At 36.3% G+C, this 20,669-nt stretch overlaps 1 protein-coding gene across 1 annotated transcript; it reads right to left on the minus strand.

Annotated features, from left to right (window-relative positions):
- Positions 1–1,240: 1,240 nt before the first annotated feature.
- LOC121246222 (protein ROOT HAIR DEFECTIVE 3-like) lies at positions 1,241–17,877 on the minus strand. The gene is made up of 23 exons (XM_041144294.1): positions 17,690–17,877; positions 16,593–16,742; positions 15,851–15,917; positions 15,664–15,766; positions 14,913–14,983; positions 14,730–14,793; positions 14,577–14,642; positions 14,363–14,410; positions 14,203–14,265; positions 14,072–14,128; positions 13,679–13,837; positions 13,532–13,600; positions 13,350–13,441; positions 12,423–12,501; positions 5,810–5,975; positions 5,375–5,499; positions 4,397–4,659; positions 4,216–4,312; positions 3,973–4,137; positions 3,207–3,311; positions 2,922–3,016; positions 2,696–2,792; positions 1,241–1,944 (listed from the first exon to the last, which is right to left on the minus strand). The coding sequence occupies exons 1-23, from the start codon at positions 17,691–17,693 to the stop codon at positions 1,717–1,719; spliced, it is 2,433 nt and encodes an 810-aa protein (XP_041000228.1). The 5' UTR covers positions 17,694–17,877; the 3' UTR covers positions 1,241–1,716.
- Positions 17,878–20,669: the final 2,792 nt, after the last annotated feature.

Raw genomic sequence — 20,669 nt, forward strand, 5'->3', positions numbered from 1 at the left:
AGTGCAAAAGTCAAAGCTGATCTCTTTTGGTGTGTTTTAAGATCGTTTCCCCTATCAAATAGAGAAGTTTGCAGTTCGTGCCTGCAGGTTCATTTATTTCATCCAATGCCTGGACCCAAACTTGACACCAATATTGCAGTTAACAATTTTGACAGCAAAACAGCAGGACCCTGTCTCATTGATGTACAGAGCAATCTGTAAATAGGACTGATCATTGTGGGGGCTGTATGAAAAATGATAGTGTGTCTCTAGATGAACATGAATTTCCCTTAGCTTAGAGTATTTCTATTTGCAAATTGGTGTGTTTTACTCGTACACATGTTACACCGTTGACATAACAAGATTTGATTTATAGATCAAATCAAATCATGTCATGTCAGTAACGCGGAGGATATAGCATCATCCATCCACATTGGCTTGCAAACATAATTATTCTTTACTATGAGCTTGTCAAAATCATTAGCTAAAATTTTAACATAGAAACACTACATTTGGACATAGTAGAAATTGTGGTCCTGTATGCATCCAGAGCATGCATACAATTCTCATCTACCTCCAGCTTACATATTTTTCTCACAAGAGCAAGACAACATTGCCACGAATAGAGATGCAGCAGCAAATTTATGAAATATCATGCTGGAAAATATATTTCATTTTATAGGTTTATTATTTATGCTGAAAGTGAAAGCCCCTGTTAAAACCACAAGGTCCCTACCTCACTTACCTTTCCGAAAATAATAAATTGTCTTGAATATGTCCTGGAAACAATAATATCAGAGTCATATTTTCATGTTTTTTATTTTTTATTTTGGTGTGTCACGTGGTGACATTGAAGAAATAAAATTTGGTACAAAATAGTATTTTCAGCCCTACTTAATTTAATTTATTTTTTCAGAAAATGATGTTTTGATATTAATTTTGATTTATTTCAAAAGTTCATCGAGCGCATTCCATTGTAAAGCAATCTTAATCCGAAAACAGGACTTTATTCCTTTTTTTTTTTTAATAAATATTTTTTTGGATAGTGAGAATTTTGCTGTATTGTAAAGAGTTCAAAGTTCAAACTAGGTGCAGAAGACTCAAAACTCTTTAACATTATCTTAACGGTCAAATGATGTAATATTATCATCATATGAAGATACAAAGCAATGTATACTGCTTAATTCAAGAGTCAACAACATAGTAGTTGAATTAGAATCCCAGCCTTGAGGCCTGGAGTTTCAATTACACAGCTGTGAAGTTTATCAATAACTGATATTTCTTGCATAATTATACTGCCAAATTAGTTTCCAGCTGGCTTCTGAATGAGGAGAATAATACATAAGAGTAGCATCATTTAAGCAATTTCGGTAAATTACAATCACACAACATTACAACTCAGTACAAAATTGAATACAAACCAGCATAATGAACTACCATCAGCATGTGACAGAAGAGACCTGTTGCTTACCCAACAAATAAAAAATCATAATAGAGCACCTAACTTTTATGTGAAAACTAATAATGGGGCTTCCTTGCGGCAAACCCGCAGCCCCCCCCCCCCCCCCCCCCTCCCTTCCGGCACATCAACAAAAATCAATGCCTTCAAAACCTATTCCTCTCGCTCTCGCAGGCTCGTGAGAGTTGAACTTCGTGGACCATACAGATGCAACAACCTGCCAAGGAGCAGGTAGAACACCGAAGAAAATTGCTCCTTGATCAAAAGGATTAGTTCCCTTAGTCTTCTTTTGAGTTGCTGGAGTATTCAGATGAAGTTACTTCAGATGAAGCACTGGATGACGTATCACCACTGGAGCTAACTCCATTCCTAAAGCTCTTTGATGCTAGTGAAGGGTTTCTTTGTGGATCATTAGCTGCAGGCACTTGCCCCTCCTCTGCTAATCTTTTAAGAAGATTCATTACCGTGGGAAGGAACTTTGAAGACAAGGAGATAAGACCAGGAAGCTGTTGAGTTACACAGTCACAGGTGAACCTTGTTAGAATCTTTTGCAAAAACACAAAATGATTTGTCAAAGACACAAAACTATACTCAAAAAGGCGTTTTTGTGATAATTGGAAGAAAAACGACTTCAACTTAATTGATATTCAATGTTGCTTTTTGGTGTTGCTCTTGTATACGATGTGTATACAGGTGCTCCTTTCTGCAATTTCCTTAATGAATTATTATTACTTAATACTGGTTGCCTATAAACAGACTTTGTTGGTTAAAATCTCACCAAATCGTTCAGAAACGGTCAACTAACCAGCAGAATCAACTTACAAAGGTAAGTTCCATCAAATTATTTTTCTAAACCCTAATCTTCAGAGTACAAACAGAAAAATGAGAGGAAAAATAAAATGACAACTACAAGCTGCTCATTCAAAACTGGTTCAAGTAAGAATTTCAATTATGTGATTTGCGCTTATCAGGTCTGAACTTTAATTCAAGACCCTATTAGTATATGAAACAGAAATTAGTTGAATTAGAATTTGAGTCTCAAGTTCTTCTCTCTTTTTAATGATAGGTAAAATAAAATTTTATTGAATCAAGTAAATAGACGAAACCCGAGTACACAGGACTCGAGTTTTATTTTCCTGGTGCACTTTTAAACAATTAACCAGCTTTAGAGCTTTCAAAAAACCAACATTGCTGGAACCAACCACAGATTAACAATAAAATGGGGCTTAAACAGTCACAGTAGAACACGATACTCACCGCACCATTACGGAATTCACCCGAAATATCCAGTTGCACCCATAAGGCTTTCATGAGTAGAAAAGCAACAAATATCACCCCCAAATACAAAGGATTTCTGCCATGAAAAAAAAATCTACAAGTTAAATCATTTCCTTTTATAAGTAGTATGAATTAAATCATTGAACATGAGGATACGACATTAACCCAAACAATATAAAATTTCATAATACGTGAAAATATGTACCTTAGAAGCGTCATAAATTCATTGAATCCCAAGACTATCAAAGCAGCAATTGCCCATGGTGGCGGCAACCAGTTGTTACTGCGCTTGTTGGCTTCCTGAAAGAACCAATAAGAGTGAAACAGATTTATGATTATTACCAGCTTAAGCGACAATGATTGATAAATTCGTCAGAAATATGCATTCATGTACACCTTCAACTAGCTGTCACACAGAGAGAGAGAGAGAGAGAGAGAACAGAATCAATATTTAAAATAAGAATGTCGGTTAATATGTAAAGTATCATGCCTGTGCAGCAATGGCCTGAGAGACACTATATTCAGTCTCTGCCTTGAATTGCCTCCACAAAGATTTGCACTGGACAGGTGTAATCAATGTTTTTGCGGGTGAAACCTGTATGGAAAAGGGCAATCACATTAACTAATTAGAGTTTAAGGGTAAACCAATGGTATTAAACAATGAGATAGAGAAATGGAATCATAATAAACCCTCAAGTCCACTCTCGTAGCTTGGTGGCCTTAAGTAATCAGTTTCCGAAATCAAGACCATATTTGCTTTTATTACTATCATTATCTTTATTTTATTTTATTTTATGATAAGCAAGCATTTAAGTGATATGTACTCAGCTCTCAACTCAAATTAAGCTTCAAACCCAATTTAATTGGGGTTGGCTCCATAGATCCTTATCAACCAATTAGGGACAACCACATCTACTTTTCACCGTCATTCTATCCTATCCTTTGTGTAGACATACTGTGTACTAGGTTCATGCCCCTTATGATGATTCTTTAATGAATTACATTACTTAAAGAAAATACATGTCGAAATTTGTGCTGAACTAGATTAACCCACTTGGCAGCATGGACCTGTTGACTTCAGCTGGAGCTAAAAGCACCAAAAATAGAGTCGTTTACAAATTTTCATAAGATTTTAGTCAAAAAAAGCTTTTAGAGTCAATTATTATCTGTTTTATACCATCAAGGTTCGAGAATTAACTTGTCAGCACAGAATTATATAGTTTGGAAATAAGAACTTCAGCATAACCAAAAGTCACCTCTTCCCAAGTGCTTGACGCCAGTGGATCAAATGTTGTGGTGCTCCTATCTTTAAGGGTAGCATTTGCAGAATCCACCAAAGCAACAGACAGAGTGTTCTCGATACTATCGTTATCATCATCATCCAAACGGACGACAGCCATAACAGACAGCAATTTTAAGGACTGGACAAGTTAATAGAAATAATTAACAAAAATACAATACAGATTCAAAAAAAAAAAACTATATAAACTGTGGCATACTGCAGAGCGAGCAGTTTTGGTGATTGCACGAATGTCTTCCTTCCCAGTCCAAACCCGTGGCATTGAATCAGAATCATGACTAAACAATGTTGAAAACCTGTTTGCAACTTAAAGTCAATCCCCACAAAATAATCTGAGAGAGAACAAACAATTGGATTTGGATGTTGCTAGGAGCTGCTACCTGTCCTTCATATGGATCAGGACCCTTCCAGCTTCTTCTCTCGCTTTTGCTTCAACCACCCCTCTTGCATAGTTTTCTATACTTCCAAGCATTTTATCCTTAGATTGTCCATCCATGTCAAAACCAGAAAGTGCACCAGAAAGCCCAGAGACAGCAGCTTCAGTCTCACTCCTAAAAAGTTTTCTTATTGCTGGCCAGGTGTCACTACTAGCTCCATCTAAAAGAGCTTCGACAGGTCCGGATAATGCCTCTTTCAATTTTGCCTGCAAATTTGTAAGTATCATCAGCAAGGGTTATAACGGCCTATTTTGCTAACTTTATATATCAAGAGACTGAAGACCACTAAAACAAAGTTCACCATATTATTATGAAAGCCATGACCATATGAAATGGTCATTAATCACAAAGGCACAACCAGTTGTGTGCAAGGACAGTGGCCTATTGAAATTCAAAAGGTAAAATTTGAAAGGGACTTGTTTGGCTTTAATCAAATTGATTACCAATGATGTTACTAGTAACTTATTGATTGGGCTAAAAACTTTCTAGCTCGTAGTTATTGAGTCAATACAAAAACGAATCTTCTTTTTTATAAGTAATCGAAATTCATTAAAACCCAAAGGGTATACACAAGCACAGAGAATTTTATTTTTGATAGGTGAAATAAAATTTAAATAATAGAAGAGAGAAGGCATTGCCCAGTATCGATAACAGCATATACTTCTTTTGTCAGCAATAGAGACATTATCATGTCATAGTCACTTAGTCTTTTCCAAGTGCTTTTTTCTTCTTCTTTGTTGGTCTATGAACATTCTGGCTTAAACTTATAATGTACACTAGTGACCATGCTATTTTAATATATTTTCCATCAACTGTAAATTTTACCAATTCACCAAATTCTGGAATCTTAGCATTGTCACTTAGCTTGAAGACAGTCAGTTGAGTTAAAAAGGTTGAGTAAAAAAGGATAATGTAAACTACCTCATAGTGAGCAGTAATTTCAGCAAGCTTGGCAGTACGGACAGAAGTGATATGTGCATCTATATCGCGTTGAAGTTTATCCCTGACTTTAGATGTGTCCCACTTCGCTTGTTCAATAACAACATCTGCAAGGCTAATGTGTTAATATACACATCGTTCACAAATAACTTATCCATAAAACCATCCAGAATACTAAACCTCTCTAGTCTCCAGATTTTATCACTTTCCTATAATTGATTCATAGAAATGAACCAAAGACCAAACTGTTTTGTTCAAAAACATGTTTCAAGGACTACAATGAATATTTCAACTTCTTTTGTCCTCATAGTTTTTTAATTTAAAAGCCTCGCAATTTTTTGCTTCCTTTGACCTTTGCTTTTGTGTTGATTCCAATCGATTTTAAATATGGAACAGAAGTTTCAAATTAAACCATACCTGCACATCCTTCATCAAATCGAGCCATACAAAACTGTGTGCAGTTACGAGAGGCTGAAGAAAACCCTTCCTCCCCATTCAGAGCTTTGTCAAATACTTCCTTAAATTTTTCTATAGTTCCCGACCTTAGGTGTCCAAGCATGGATTGGAATGCCGGTTGGATAAGCTAACAAATTAGGAAGTACAAGCAATGAGAAAATAGAACAAACTAAGTAATTAAATTAAGTAAATCCTGAATTAGAAGTACTATTGACCAAATCGGCCATGGGGTGGTTCCATATAAACATCAAAAGAAAATCATGCAACAGCAACTCACTCTTAAAAGACCTAGAAACTTCTTTTTTTAGAAGTAAAATCTCTGCCATGAGTTGTCTTCGTAATCCAGGTGTTCAGTGATATTTGTCAAGATTGCTTGTTTTCTTATTGGTTGGTTGCAATGGGGTCATGTCGGAAGTTCCTTATTGATCAAAAGTTATTTGAGATGAAAAAGGAGAATGAGACGTGGTGGAGAATTACGGAGAGCAGTCACCGAGTTGTGAAATTTATTTCCATTGATGTTGAAGCGATGGTGTGGTTGGTTTCAGCAGTGAGGGACTGTGCAGCCTCAATGGGTTATTCCGAGTTTCTTAGAACTTGAAGGAAAAGGAATCGGGTGCTAGTGGCGCAGAGGTGTCATAATAACTATGGTCGGTTTCTGTCATTATCGAAGTTTGGTCACAAGAAAAGGCAATGCCTGATTGTGGTGCCGAAAGGGGAGAAGGGGGAGGGATGGAGGAAGTTCGGTGAAACTTTGAAGGAGGTGATATCGCCACCCTCTGTTGAGTTATAGAAAGGTTAGTAGTTGTTTCAAGGGCGGTAGATGGACGGAAGGGTTCATATGCGGAGTCACTGAGAAAACCATCATTGTCGGGGCTGGTGACTAATAGGGAGGAGCGTGGGGGATGCAGGGGTAACTCGGTGAAGTTTCCTCAGAATTTAATGCAAGAGCCTGTTCATATGCCTAAAGGAGATGAATAGTCTTTAACAAGTGTGTTGTCTGGGGAAGGGGAAGGGGAGGTGATGTCGAGGAGGGCCATGCAGGAGCTGTTATTGGACTTGAATCATAAAGTGGATTGTTTGTTAAATTGGATGGACCTGGGTATGGGTTTGGGCTTCTCGGGCCATGAGAATTTGAGTAAGGCCCAGGTGGGTAGTATGAATGGAGAGAAGGGTTATGGGCTGGTCTCTGGTGTGGGCCGTAAGGAAGCGGTTGGAAAGAAAGGTACTTCAAAAGAAACTGGGTTGGGTTCCAATAAAGGCCCAAAGTGGGTATGGAAGGAGAAGGGCCGAGTTTCATCAGACATTTCGGTATCGGGTGTATCGGCTAAGGTTTTTACTTCTTCCTCATCGGAGCCGACACATGAGTTGCCGGTTCCAGCTCCGGCGTAGATAGTTTTGCCGGTCGTCGTTGAACCTCATGGTGGGTTGGTGCAGCACTCTCGGCCAGAGGAAGTAGAAGATGGGGAAGTTGGTAGAGTATCGTGACAGTGGGGAGGAGATAGATGGGGGGTTCCTTAACCCAATAGTGATTATGAACCCTTGTCTGATGGAGTTCATACGAGGGATCTGTTTCCAAGTTTGGTAAAGCAGATTTCGCCAAAGGAGGAGGAGATTCAGCATCTAGAAATGGTTGGGGAGGTTGATGGAGTTCTCAGCGTATCATCAGCGGAATTGAATGGTGCTTTGCAGATGGCTAGTCCTTCACAAAATGTGGTGACAGAAGCTAGCTTTCAGATGGTAGTCAGTGAGAAAGAGGGCGACAAGGAAGATATGGGCAGCCTGATTCCGTTATGTCCTATTCCCCCTAAGCCAGCTTCCAGATTAGCATCAGACTGGGTGTTTAAAAAAGTGGAGGAATTATAGGAGTGTATGGGGATATCCTGTGAAGGCTTTGAAGAGCGGTTTAAGGCTCTTCTTGTTGCTATTGTAGCAGGAAGATCTACGGCTTTGAAGTCTGCAGCGAAAAAGGATAGGGAGTTTAAACGATTAAAATGCTCTCATTAATTACGATAATAATGAGGGAAGTGTGGGGAGGGACAGGTTGAAAGGGTGGTGGTCTTGGTCATCAAATGAAGCCTAAAATCCTCTCTTGGAATGTAAGGGGGATTAATGAAGTCAACAAACGTCTCCGTATTAGATCCATTCTTCGTAGCTGGAAAATTGATATTGTTTATCTTCAAGAAACTAAGTTGAGTTTCATTGATAGAACCATTATTCATAGTTTGTGGGGTTGTTCTTTTGTGGGTTGGAGTTATCTAGCTTCGTTAGGTGCTTCAGGAGGTGTGTTGTTGATATGGGATAAGAGAGTGGTAGAGTTAGTAGAGGAATGCATTGGGAATTATTCTGTGGCTGGTTCTTTTAAAAATATTGAGGATGGGTGGAGGTGGGCTTTTGCAAGAGTGTATGAGCCTAATGTGGATAGGGATAGAAGTTTTTTGTGGGAGGAGCTGGCGGGTCTGTATTACATGTAGGATTTGCCTTGGTGTTTGTGTGGAGATTTTAATATTGTTCGGTTCCCCAGTCAGAGGGCAGGTGCATCTACTTCGACTGTGGCTATGGAAGACTTTTTGGAGCTGGTTTTTTATCTGAATCTTGTGGATCTTCCTTTGGTAGGGGGGCTTATACTTGGTCTAACAGTAGAGGGTGGTCAAGGTTGGATAGATTTCTAGTATCTTCTCTTTGGGAGACGCATTACCCTAATTTATGTCAGAAGAGATTGCCTCGTGTCTGTTCTGATCATTTTCTCATTTTGCTTGACTGTGGTGTATGTGGCTTGAAGTAATGGATTTGTGGAGAAGGTAAGGAATTGGTGGGCCTCTTATTTCTTTACTGGAACTCCTAGTTTTATTTTGACAGGCAAACTCAAAGCTCTAAAGATTGATTTAAAGAAGTGGAATAATGAAGTCTTCAGGCATACTGAAGTGCAGAAAAATCTACTTTGGGATGAGCTGCATGCTTGGAGGATGGGGAGGAAAATGAGGAGTCCTTGTTAAGAAAGAATGAGGTGGTGACCGAAATTGAGAAGGTTTTGTTGATGGTAGAAATATCTTGGAGGCAAAAATCAAAGGTGCTTTGGTTGAATTGGTTGAAAGAAGGGGACAAATGCACTAAGTTTTTTCCCAAGATGTAATTCACATGGGCGCAATAATGCCATTGAGGTACTTCATTCCAGTACCAATGTGTTTCAATCCCCTCATGAGATTAAAGATCACATTGTTCAATATTATGAAGATCTTCTAACCGAGACAGCGGAGTGGCGTCCTAAGCTTGATGGTTTGAATTTTGACCAGCTGGATTTATGTGCAGCAAGCTGGTTGGAGAGGCCGTTTGAAGAATTTAAGGTGTATCAGGTGGTGAGAGAAATGTGTAAAAGATAAAGCTCCGGGTCTGGATGGCTTTTTCTCAAGAGTGTTGGGATACAGTGAAAGAAGAATTGATGTGGGTTTTCTAAGGATTTTATTCTTGTCATAAGTTAGAGAAGTCCATAAATGCTACATTTATTGCCCTCATTCCGAAGATAGCTGGTGCCTATGAGTTGAAGGATTTCCGTCCTATTCATTTGGTAGGCGGGATTTATAAAATTATATCAAAGATGTTAGCTAACCGCATGAGTACGGTGATGGATAAAATCATTTCTAAACCTCAAAATGCTTTCATTCGGGGACGACAAATATTGGATTCGATTCTAATTACGAATGGATGTTTGGACAGTCGAATGAAGGAAGGTATCCCGAGGGTTCTTTGCAAGCTTGACATGGAAAATGCATACGAACACATGTGCTAGGACTTTCTTTTTTATTTGCTAAGAAGATGTGGCTTTGGGGATAGATGGTGTGGATGGGTTAAACACTGTGTTTCAACCAATGTTTTGAATACTGTACCGGACGTCGTACCGGTCAAGGCACCGGAACAAAATATTTCGGTACCGATACCGTTTCGGGATAGCGTTTCGGGATAGTCGATATATGAATAAATTATATATATAAATATATATAAAAATTATATTCCAAAATAATAGTTTATATATAAATAAATTATATATAAATACATATATATATAAATTATAAATAGTCTAGTCTAAATTGGAGGTTAAAAAATAAGCTTGTGGTTTGAAAAAACGAAAAAAAAAAAAAAAAAAAAAAAAAAAAAAAAACACAGTCCGAAATATCGGCCGGTACCGGCCGAACGGCCGGTATTTTGGCCGGTACGGAACAGGTATAGTACCTGTACCGGCCGAACGGCCGAAATGAAAAATTTCGGTCGTACCGGCTGGTACGGTACAAAATTTAAAACACTGGTTTCAACCGCTCGGTTTTCTGTTTTAGTAAATGGCAACTCTTGTGGCTTTTTTCAAAGTTCGAGGGGTTTGAGACAAGGGGATCCGTTATCCCCTTTTCTTTTTATTATAGTAATGGAGACGTTGAATCGTATGGTGGAGGCTGCAGTAAGGGGGTTTTCTCTCTGGTTTCTCGGTGGGAAACAATAATAACGGTGCTATTTCAATTTCCCGTTTACTATTTGTGGATGACACTTTTTTTTGTAATGCTGATAGTAGACAGATTCAAACTTTAAGGGTTGTATTATTATGTTTTGAAACTGTCTCGGGCCTTAAGGTGAACTTGGGTAAGTCGGAATTGGTACCAATGGGAGAAGTGAGGAATATTAACTACTTAGCGGATTTGTTGAGCTACAAAGTTGCTTCTCTTCCAATGAAATATCTTGGGCTTCCATTGGGGGCGTCTCTCAAAGCAAAGAATATTTGGGATGGTGTTGTAGAGAAGGTTGAGAAAAGATTTTTGAGTTGGAAGAGGCTATATCTATCAAAAGGGGGGAGATTAACCCTTATTAAAAGCCCCTTTCCAATCTTCCTACATATTATCTTTCTTTATTCCCATTACCGCTTGGTGTGGCAAACCAGATTGAGAAATTGTTTAGAGCATTTTTGTGGGGTGGCATGAGAGAAGAGAATAAATTTCATCTTGTGAGTTGGCATAGGGTGTGCTATCCGATTGTGAATGGAGGTTTGGGGGTGAGAAATTTGAGTAATTTTAGTAAGGCATTACTAGGGAAGTGGTTGTGGAGGTATCAAATGGAAGGGGATTCATTGTGGAGAGAGGTTATTGATTGGAAGTATGGATGTAATTGGGGGAGGGGGTGTTCTAAGGAGGGCAGGGGGTATTATGGTGTGTGTCTATGGAAATTTATCAAAAAGGGGTGGAACAGTTTTGAAAAACATAAAGTTAGAGGTTAAAGAGGGTGCAAGAATCCGTTTTTGGTTTGATGAATGGTTTGGTGAGAGAGCTCTTTTTACTGTTTTTCCGGTTGTTTTCAGCTTTATTGGAATTCAACAGGCTACGGTTTCAAAGGTGTTGTGCCTGCTAATGGGACTGTGCATTGGAATGTTATTTTCACTAGAAATGCTCTGGATTGGGAACTTGATGAGATTGCAGATTTTTTCAGTTTCTTGTATTCTCTGAATATAAGAGGAGATGGGAGGGATCAAATGATGTGGATACACACGGGGAGCAAAAATTTTTCAGTTAAATCATATTATAAGGTGTTGGCTGTATAACAGCATATCTCTTTTCTATGGAATAGCATTTGGAGGGTTTTTGTGCCGTCTAAAGTCGCCTTTTTTACTTGGACAGCTGCACTTGGGAAGATCTTGACGGTTGACAATTTGAGGAAACGTGGTAATTGGTATGATTGTTATGGAGTGGTGCTTCATGTGTAAGAATAATGATGAATTGATTGATCATTTACTCATACATTGTGAGGTGGCTAGGACGTTATGGGTTGGTGTTCTTAGTAGAGCTGGGTTGAGTTGGGTTATGCCAAAGAGAGTGGTGGATCTACTTGCATGTTGGAATAGGCATCATAGTAGCTCTCAATTGGCAGCGGCATGGAGGACGATTCCTTTGTGCATAATGTGGTGTATATGGATGGAAAGGAACAAGAGGTGCTTTAACAACAAGGAGCGAGTTGTTGAGGATATCTGGAAATTTTTTCTGTCTTCTCTGCTTCAGTGGTTTTCTGCTATTGTACTTGAGGGAGGGAATGTTCATGAGTTTTTGTTTTCTTTTCAGGTTTCTAGAATGTAATTAGGTGTTTCTTTTGTATACTACATGTGCACATGGGCTTCGCCTAGTTTCATTCGTTCAATAAAGTTTCTTGCTAATAAAAAAAAAAAGTAAAACAAAAGAGATTTTTTAATAAAAATTAATAATAATAATAATCTATAATAACAAAAGAGGGTGCAACCCTGGTACAAAGTATACAAGAGATCCACTTAACAATATCTGCTGCACAGGGTTTTCATTTGTATCAATTTAATAAATAAGCAAGTATAAGTCACCAGCTCACGGGCAAATATGAGTCAATTTACCAACTCGAGTGAAATGTACTGCTAATAATCCAATATCCTAAATTCTCAGTTTCACTTTGATACTCCAGTCATCTACTGAACTTGACAGAATCAAGATCTAATCACAACTAATGGCGGCAGAAACACAAATGCCCAAAGCAGGTGGGAAACTGCCAAAGACTGCACAGGACTACAGCAGAGATGAATTACCTGTAGCAATTTTTCTTCCAGTTGCTTCCGCTTTGCAGATCTGACACCTTCATCAAAATATGCAGCTTCCGCATCATACCTAGAATGACAGGAATAATGTGCTCAATACTTAAAAAGAAAACCATATTTAACAATATTTCTACAGACACGAAGGAGGGGGAAAGATGATTTTAAAGGATAGTTTTCAAACCTCAGTTTATAACTTGAAGCTGGCATGAACAGATATAGTCATCATGGTGGTATTAGGAAAGGTAACAAGACAGTCAACTCCACTCAAACCAACTAAACCATAAGCACACTTAAATAGGGGGTCAGCTATGGAACCTCATTAATTAATTGGAATCTTCTACCATGTATTCTTTTCCATCATTCCCTCCCATATAATGAACATATCCTTTTTCATACATTCAACCCATGTATTCTAATTATTCCTCTACCACTTTTCACTCCATCATTGAATTAAATCAAACTTTCTCAATGGTACATTACTAGGTCTCCTTCACACATGACCAAACAACCTGAATATCTACCATATGCCACCACCCTCGCTAATAATGCTTTAAGCCATATATCAGTTATAATTGAATATCAATTATCAATCTATATGAGTATATGAAAACATAGAAATAAACAAACAGAAGAGAACATGACCCATCAAAGTCAAAAGATACTTCAGTCAAGCATGTTAATTTGCTTTCTTCTTTTGGGGGTCCCTTTATGAATGACCAATACTCTTCTCCAAAGTTGACCACTTCACATCAGTGTTGGGAATGGTGAACACCAATTAGACAACACGCATTAACATACAACTACACAAATCCGTCAAACGTTCATGAGCACTGACCAGAAAGCCTCATCTATCATAAAATCTCATAACTCCTTTGCTATGGTGCTAAACCACCAATAAGGTACATGAGATACACTTACTTTGATAGAAAGTCATCAAGAATTGAACTGAGCTTTTTCCCAAAGCCAGGAATAAGACCAGATTGCACAGCCTCTTCCAAGTGGCACCAGTCCTGTGGTCATTTAAAGCAATTTGGATGTTGGTGGTTCACAATATTAACCAGGATTGTTTAAAAACATTGGATTATATGAACTGCAGGTACCTCATTTGCAGCAAAAGATGAATACTTTTCATTAGCGATCTCTTCACAGCGTACAGTAGCCACCATAACCTAAAAATGGATGGATCTTGCATGACATAAACAAGATAACAAACATGCACCAATGGGCCTCTGTTGAACCAATTTTACCTTGTGAGCGGGAAGGTCAAGGTCCTTGTTTTCCTTAATAACTTTCCAAATTTGCTGTGCACTAAAGGAAAACCCTGAAGCAGGGACTACACCACGTCGATCTCCCGCAAGCCCACCAGGCGCAATGGAATGAAAGAATCGTTGTCTTAAGTTAGCAACCTACATTACACGTGTATAAACAAAACACACACACATGAAGTTTTTAGATAAGTTCATCTGGCCAAAGTCTTTGCACAATGCTCCAGACAGACCCCAAGTTCTATACAGTAGGCAAAGAATATTTCTATTAGAATTCAACAACCGGACACTGGGAGAAAATTAGAAATAAATTATTTTATTTAAATAACTGAAAAAAAATATTAATCAGGGCAGTCTCAATAAGTGGATGCATACCTGCTCTTTAAATTGCTCTTCTTTTTCTTCATAACTAGAAAGAGCAACAACGTCAACCTGAAAATTCAATCATTAATAATATACACCATAAATGCATGAGAACCTATCTAAGCTAGACCATGACATCTTACATTGAAAAACTCATTTAGTGGAGTTTCCTTGTGCGCGTGGGGTTTAGAAACAGAGTCCCATATCTGCAGTTAAAGAGAATAAAGATAAAAATAATGGTAATAGTAGCTTAAAGAATCATCAAAGATCAACAAAATAAGAAAAAATGCACAAATCTCTTACCTTCTGAACATCTTCTCTTAGAACAGGTTCTAAATTTTCCAGTGGTGTCTAAAAAACACAAGGTTAAACACAATTAAAAACTCATCTCAACTAAACAGAGAAGCTTTGAACCACTTAACCAAAAAATGACAGCACTAAAACATGAATGAGAGACCAATAAAGAAAGATCTCCCTCGAGCTTCAGCATGAATTACACCAGAAGAGAGGAACACACCCTTGTTTTATCACGTATTACAAACATCAAAGTTGTTTTGCGTGGACTGAACAATCGCATCATGACCTGTAAGCAGATACCAGCATAAAGTTGTTTGAATGAGACTTTCAAAATTCTGAATAGCTGCTTATATTCGCAGGTCGACAGAGATACCTGGAACACAGTCTTCAGAAGAGGCTTATTTGCAGCTTGCTCACGACCGATATCATGACACCACCTGCATTAAAAAAAAAGGCTCAAGAAAATAATTTATAAAGTACAGAAGCCACCACGCAAAACACTTAACTAAACAGAAATAATCATAAGTTTTAGTAACTCTACACCAGAACAACTTACATGTTTATGAGCACTATATCTGAAACAGCAAGAGCGAAAAGGGCACTCTGCTTCTCGAATGCAGTATCATCCTGAAAAGAAGATGAAAAATAATTAAACAGATGCACAAAGTTACTGCTATCCATATCTCTTCCCCTTTTGAGAAGTACCTTCTCTTAACTTCAACGGAACAAAAATCAGGTAAGGATCAGTAAGCATCCATATACACACTCCTCAATTCAAACTCTATAATTATAATGTATTGAGAATGATCTCTACTTCCTTGTAAAAAAATTTGACAGATATTGAAGAATTCTGAAGTTCCTTACAAAAAAACTACCAGGTCAGATACTTAAGAAATTTAAAATGTAATGTCAAATGGTGGATGGTAAAATAACTAAGTAAAAACTTAGTCCCAGATAAAGATTGCATGTACCAGTTTTAAAAACCTGCAACGAGTCTTACGACTTAATTATTAAATTGAAGAATTTATCGCCAAATGAAAACAAAATATGACTATATAAGCTTGATAAATTAAGGACACAATTGCTCCATAATTTAAGATGTTTTCTCGTTAAACTGCATGTATAGGGACGGGATGCACGGAGAATGCAAAATTAATTACTTACAAATGAGAGCGCATTCAAAAAGTGATTAGTGCATTTGCGAACAACCAATAATAAAAGAACTGCAAAGACAATAGGATGCATGCCATGATAGAAGCATTCGGAAATTGAAAGATTTATTTGGAAAATCAGGGACAAAGAGGCACCTCTCCACGTTCTCTTCCATCTGTACCCTCCAAATCCATAACAAGGGTGCAAGGCTCGATACCAGCACAATTTGCCAACCAAATACCTTTAGTTGTTTGGGACCTAAAAATGCAGCAGATCCAGACAGTCTAAGTTCTCCGATCAAAGTCTAAAGTAATATATATTAAGAAAACCATGAAAGCATGCCTTCCTCTAAAAGCATCCATCTCCCTGAAGTTGGTACCAAACAAATGATTTAGTAGAGTGCTCTTCCCTGTTCAGATCATGGAAAATAGTGTGAAAATGCAAATTTTCCATGTACTAAGACAGATGTAGGATGTGATTTACAGTTACAAATGAAGAAACAAATTAAATTTCCATCACAGCGAAAAGGTGAAATCCTAATATCTAAAAGCAAAAGACAAAAAGAAACTAAACCGTATTCAGTAACCAGCTCAACAAAATCTGATAAGAAGAGATGTAACATTCAGGTGCCGTTTGGATAGTAAGTTGAGATAAGATGAGTTGAAATAAAAGTTGAAAGTTGAATAAAATATTGTTAGAATATTATTTTTTAATATTATTATTGTTTTGGGAATTGAAAAAGTTAAATTATTTATTATATTTTGTGTGGAAATTTGAAAAAGTTGTAATGATAAGATGAGATGAGATGAAACACTTTCACTATCCAAACGGGGCCTATTTCAGTATGGCAGCCATGCCTCAGATTCTGCAAGATTAAAGTAAACCCACTTCCAACTTATCATGCTTTATGAACGCACAAAGTCTCATCCAAAAAACCCATTTCAATCACAAGAACAGCATTCTTAAAGCTCAAAAGATTAAAAGGAAAATAGCATTTTATTGCATGTAAATACATCCCTAAAAAGCATGATTGGTAAAGGATAAAACTAAAGATCAATGGGCTTATAAAGAAAAGAATGCATACCGCTACTTTGTGGGCCCATGATTGAGACTACGGCATATGATAGTCCACATTCACCTAATCTCACCTCCTTGATAAAGCTTTCAATTCCAGTGGCATTGAATATGCCATCTCCATCAATAAGTTGAGTTGAATAACACTCGTCACTCCTTGCTGTATAACAAAATGGTTCATGTATCAGAGAAAAAAGTAAAAGTAAAGGTTCTGAAGCTTCAAATTAATCATACAAATGACTTGGCAGAAAATAAGTAAATTAAACGCATATAAACTATCCATCATCATCACAAGTATTGTTGTGATTCGTGAACTGAATTCATGAAGATTTTTTGTTTATAAGTAATTGAATTCATGAAGATTAGGCTGGCAAAACACTCCTGCCATCCTTTTCAATTCAAAAAGTGCAGCCATCTGATTATACAAGCCATTGATAACTACATCATTGCCTTCCCAGAATAGACAAGATAACCATGTCTATGTGCTAGGCCTTAAATCATTGCCATCTTCTGGCACCAACTAAATAAACAGGGCAATTACAATCACAGTATTTTCCACTTGACCCTATATTGAGTTGTGGAGAAAACTGAGAAACCCCCAGAACCCAGAATAAATTCAAATTTCAGCCTGTAGTTTGGCTCCTCACTGATCCAAATAAATCATATTAGGAATTAGCCTTGCAATACCATACATGTAGTTCCACGACCTAAAAAGCAACAAATATTAAAACTCACTAACCCAGTTTCTTTTCCTACATTTTCTCAGTAACCAAACAAATAGAAATGCAAGAGTCTGTACGGCAAGCCACGAGCAAATAATTAAAACTGCTCAAAACCTTAAACCTAGATTAAATTTTCCAAAAATTAATACCATCAATAACTAATCGGACCCATTAAATGAACCGGCTTCAAAACACCAACCAGACAGTAAACCCAAATAAAACTTGACAAGACCAAAGCGTATAGGTATTGTAACTTCAATTTTCCGTTACATTCGAAAGAAAAATCCAATCGATCGGATGCACGGGAAACGTATAATTAATGAAAACTAGTCATAATTATGGGATTGTAGTATAAATCAGATGGATCAAAGAGTCAGAAATTTACCCATGTCGTAAAGGTTGATTGAGCCTTAGATTCCGAGCTCGGAAATGCGGGAGACAGAGATCGATTTGATTTACGGAGAGAGAAGGGGGGTTGGACAGGGACCGATCCCAGAGGGAAATTGATCGCTTTTCTTCTCTGAAAAGAGTGGGCTTGACTGTCTTTGTCCAATTGTTCCTGGCTTCGTACGATCTAATCAATAAAGCGGGATACAATAAGTTTCATTTCAACGCGTACCATCGTTATAATTTTTTAAAATTTTTATATAAAACATGATAAACAATTTAAATCTTTTAAATTTCAAAATAATTTTAAAATTAATAAAATAATATTTTAACAATATTTTATTCAACTTTCATTTAAAATCATCTCATCTTACTATCCAAAATGCACCTAAAACATGTCTCTCTTTTTTTTGCATTTATTTTTTAAATTTGTGAGATGAAATGAAATGATTTTAAATGAAAATTGAAAAATAAATAAAATATTATTAAATATTATTTTTTAATATTATTATTATTTTAAAATTTAAAAAAATTAAATTATTTATTATATTTTATATAAAAATTTAAAAAAATTAAATAAAATAAAATCGTTTCTAAATTCACAGGACCTGGTAAATGTTTGGTTAAAAAAATAGCTTATTTAGAATTTTATTTTTATTTTTGTCTATAAAATAAATTTAAAAAAATGGAGTTATAAAAAAAATTAAAAACTGGGACTTTTTGCTATAAAAATAAATAAATAAAAGCAAGGGAAAATCAAAGTACAGTATTAAGTTCTAAAAGTGATAATAAATTTTCAAAAAACAATTTATCCATAATAAGATTTGTCTAAAAACATAGAATTATTAGGATAATATATATAAAAAAGTGGGAGAATGAATCCAATTTAAAAGGTAAAAATATATCAACATTTGGATTATAAATTTATAAGTGGTCGTTAGTCATCAACTAATATATAAACTATGATCATGTTGGGCCCCAAGGCGCAATGAACACCCCATTTGGTAATCTCAAGTTCCCAACTCCTGCACTTCGAATACAATCGAATGTACCGGATCTTTTCCCATCACTTCATTAGGTGCTGACTTGGCAAGGATTCATTGGATGGATGATGGAGAGATAGTACGACCATGGCCAACATAAATGAAGAGAATTCCAGCTCAGAGAAAGTAAAAAATGAAAACAAAAAATAGGGAGGTTAGGTTGGTAATGGGCGGTTAGGTTGGTGCGCAAGACGATAGTACCCCCCACTATCGTCCACCGACCTAATGGGGCCCACTGGCCGCCCACGGATCCTTTACCCAAAAAAAGGGAAATGGGCGGTTTAAAAATCCACGCTTCACAGTGCTGCTTTCTGTCTTTAACTTCGCAGTGGATCCCACACGTGCGAATCTCGGATTGCCATGCACTGAGTCACAGACCCTACGTGCGTTCCTCTGCAAGAAAGAACAGGCAGTAAACCTAGGCCCTCGAGTACTTGAATTACAAATATAAAATTAGGACTGATGTGGTTTTTTCTTACCTACGGTTAACACTAATAAATAATGTTAATTTAAATATGGTACCAAGTCGAAAGGTCGCGTACATATTTCATTTTTGTTTATGACTTTTCTCTCTTGCCATAAGATCTGATTTTTATTTTTTTATTTTTTTAAAAAGTATCTGATTTTTAATGAAAATAACTTGGGATGTTTTGAGTAATATAGGATTTATTATAGGGAATACATTTTATATAGTGATAAATCTTGAAAATTATACAAACGCAACTTGTTTTATATCGAGTTAAATGTCGAATCACTCTAACATGTTCATATCATATGGATCGGGTCTGTCATTGACTTTTCACTTATGAAACGTAACTCAAATAATTCATGTGCATGTAAGGGTTCAAACCTTGGGTGGGAGTAAATCTTTTAGCTCCGATCATCTTTTTTATTTTTTTACTTTTATGTTATAATATGTGTTAATTTTGATAATACTATAAAAGACTCTCATCCTAACGAACTTGTATCTTTTATCCATTAATTTATCTATAAATATTTTACTTACCGAAAAAAAGATAAAATAAAATAACGTATCTTATGATCAAAGCCCTTACCACTCAAATCAGCCTTTGTTTATAGGCTTTTGTGATAAAGAATACTTGGTTCCTAAAATACAAGCCATTTCAATTTTAAATATAAGGTAGTATATATATAATTTGATAGTCAAAGAAAAATTTAATCTGATCTATAGAGCGATACTATCATTTAAAAAAAAAAAAAAAAAGTGTACCATTAGGGGTGTACAAAATTCGGTCGGACCGGACCAAATCCCCCCAGTCGGTCTCGATCCCATACATTATGGATCAAATAAATTTGATTCGGTCTCAGGATCTATAATAATTTAATATGTTATTTTGATGTAGTAATTATATAATTTAATATAATTTTCATATAATCTATTATCAATCATCATATAAAATATTAAATAATATATGCTATCAATTAATAATATATCATAAATAATGTGATAAAGTTTAATGACAAATTGACAATTAGTTATTAATAATATACAAAATATAAAAAGTTTAATATAACTCGTTATGCATTAACTATCATAATACATCTACATCCTCTAAGTTAATAACAAATTAGCAATTAACATTATAAATATAATTATAATTAACTATTTTTTTGATGAGTTAAATAGTTTACTTAATTTTAATTTTACTACTTTAAATAAATTTTTATTAATTTACGTGCAAAAAAAAAAGATCAACCAAACTAATAGGGACTAGTCCAGTTCAGGGTGAAAAAACTATGGACCGAAAGGATTCGGTCTAGTCCAAAAAACACCCTCTAAACCAACTAGACCGTACTGAATTCACCCCGTACCATCATTTGATTGATTATAACATTGGTTTTTAAATACTTATATCAATATCATCATTCTTTCTTATTTGCTCGAGTCTTATAACTCGGATTAGAACCAAATAG

Source organism: Juglans microcarpa x Juglans regia, chromosome 1S (assembly GCF_004785595.1).
Source record: "Juglans microcarpa x Juglans regia isolate MS1-56 chromosome 1S, Jm3101_v1.0, whole genome shotgun sequence".
In the NCBI taxonomy this organism is placed as follows: domain Eukaryota; kingdom Viridiplantae; phylum Streptophyta; class Magnoliopsida; order Fagales; family Juglandaceae; genus Juglans; species Juglans microcarpa x Juglans regia.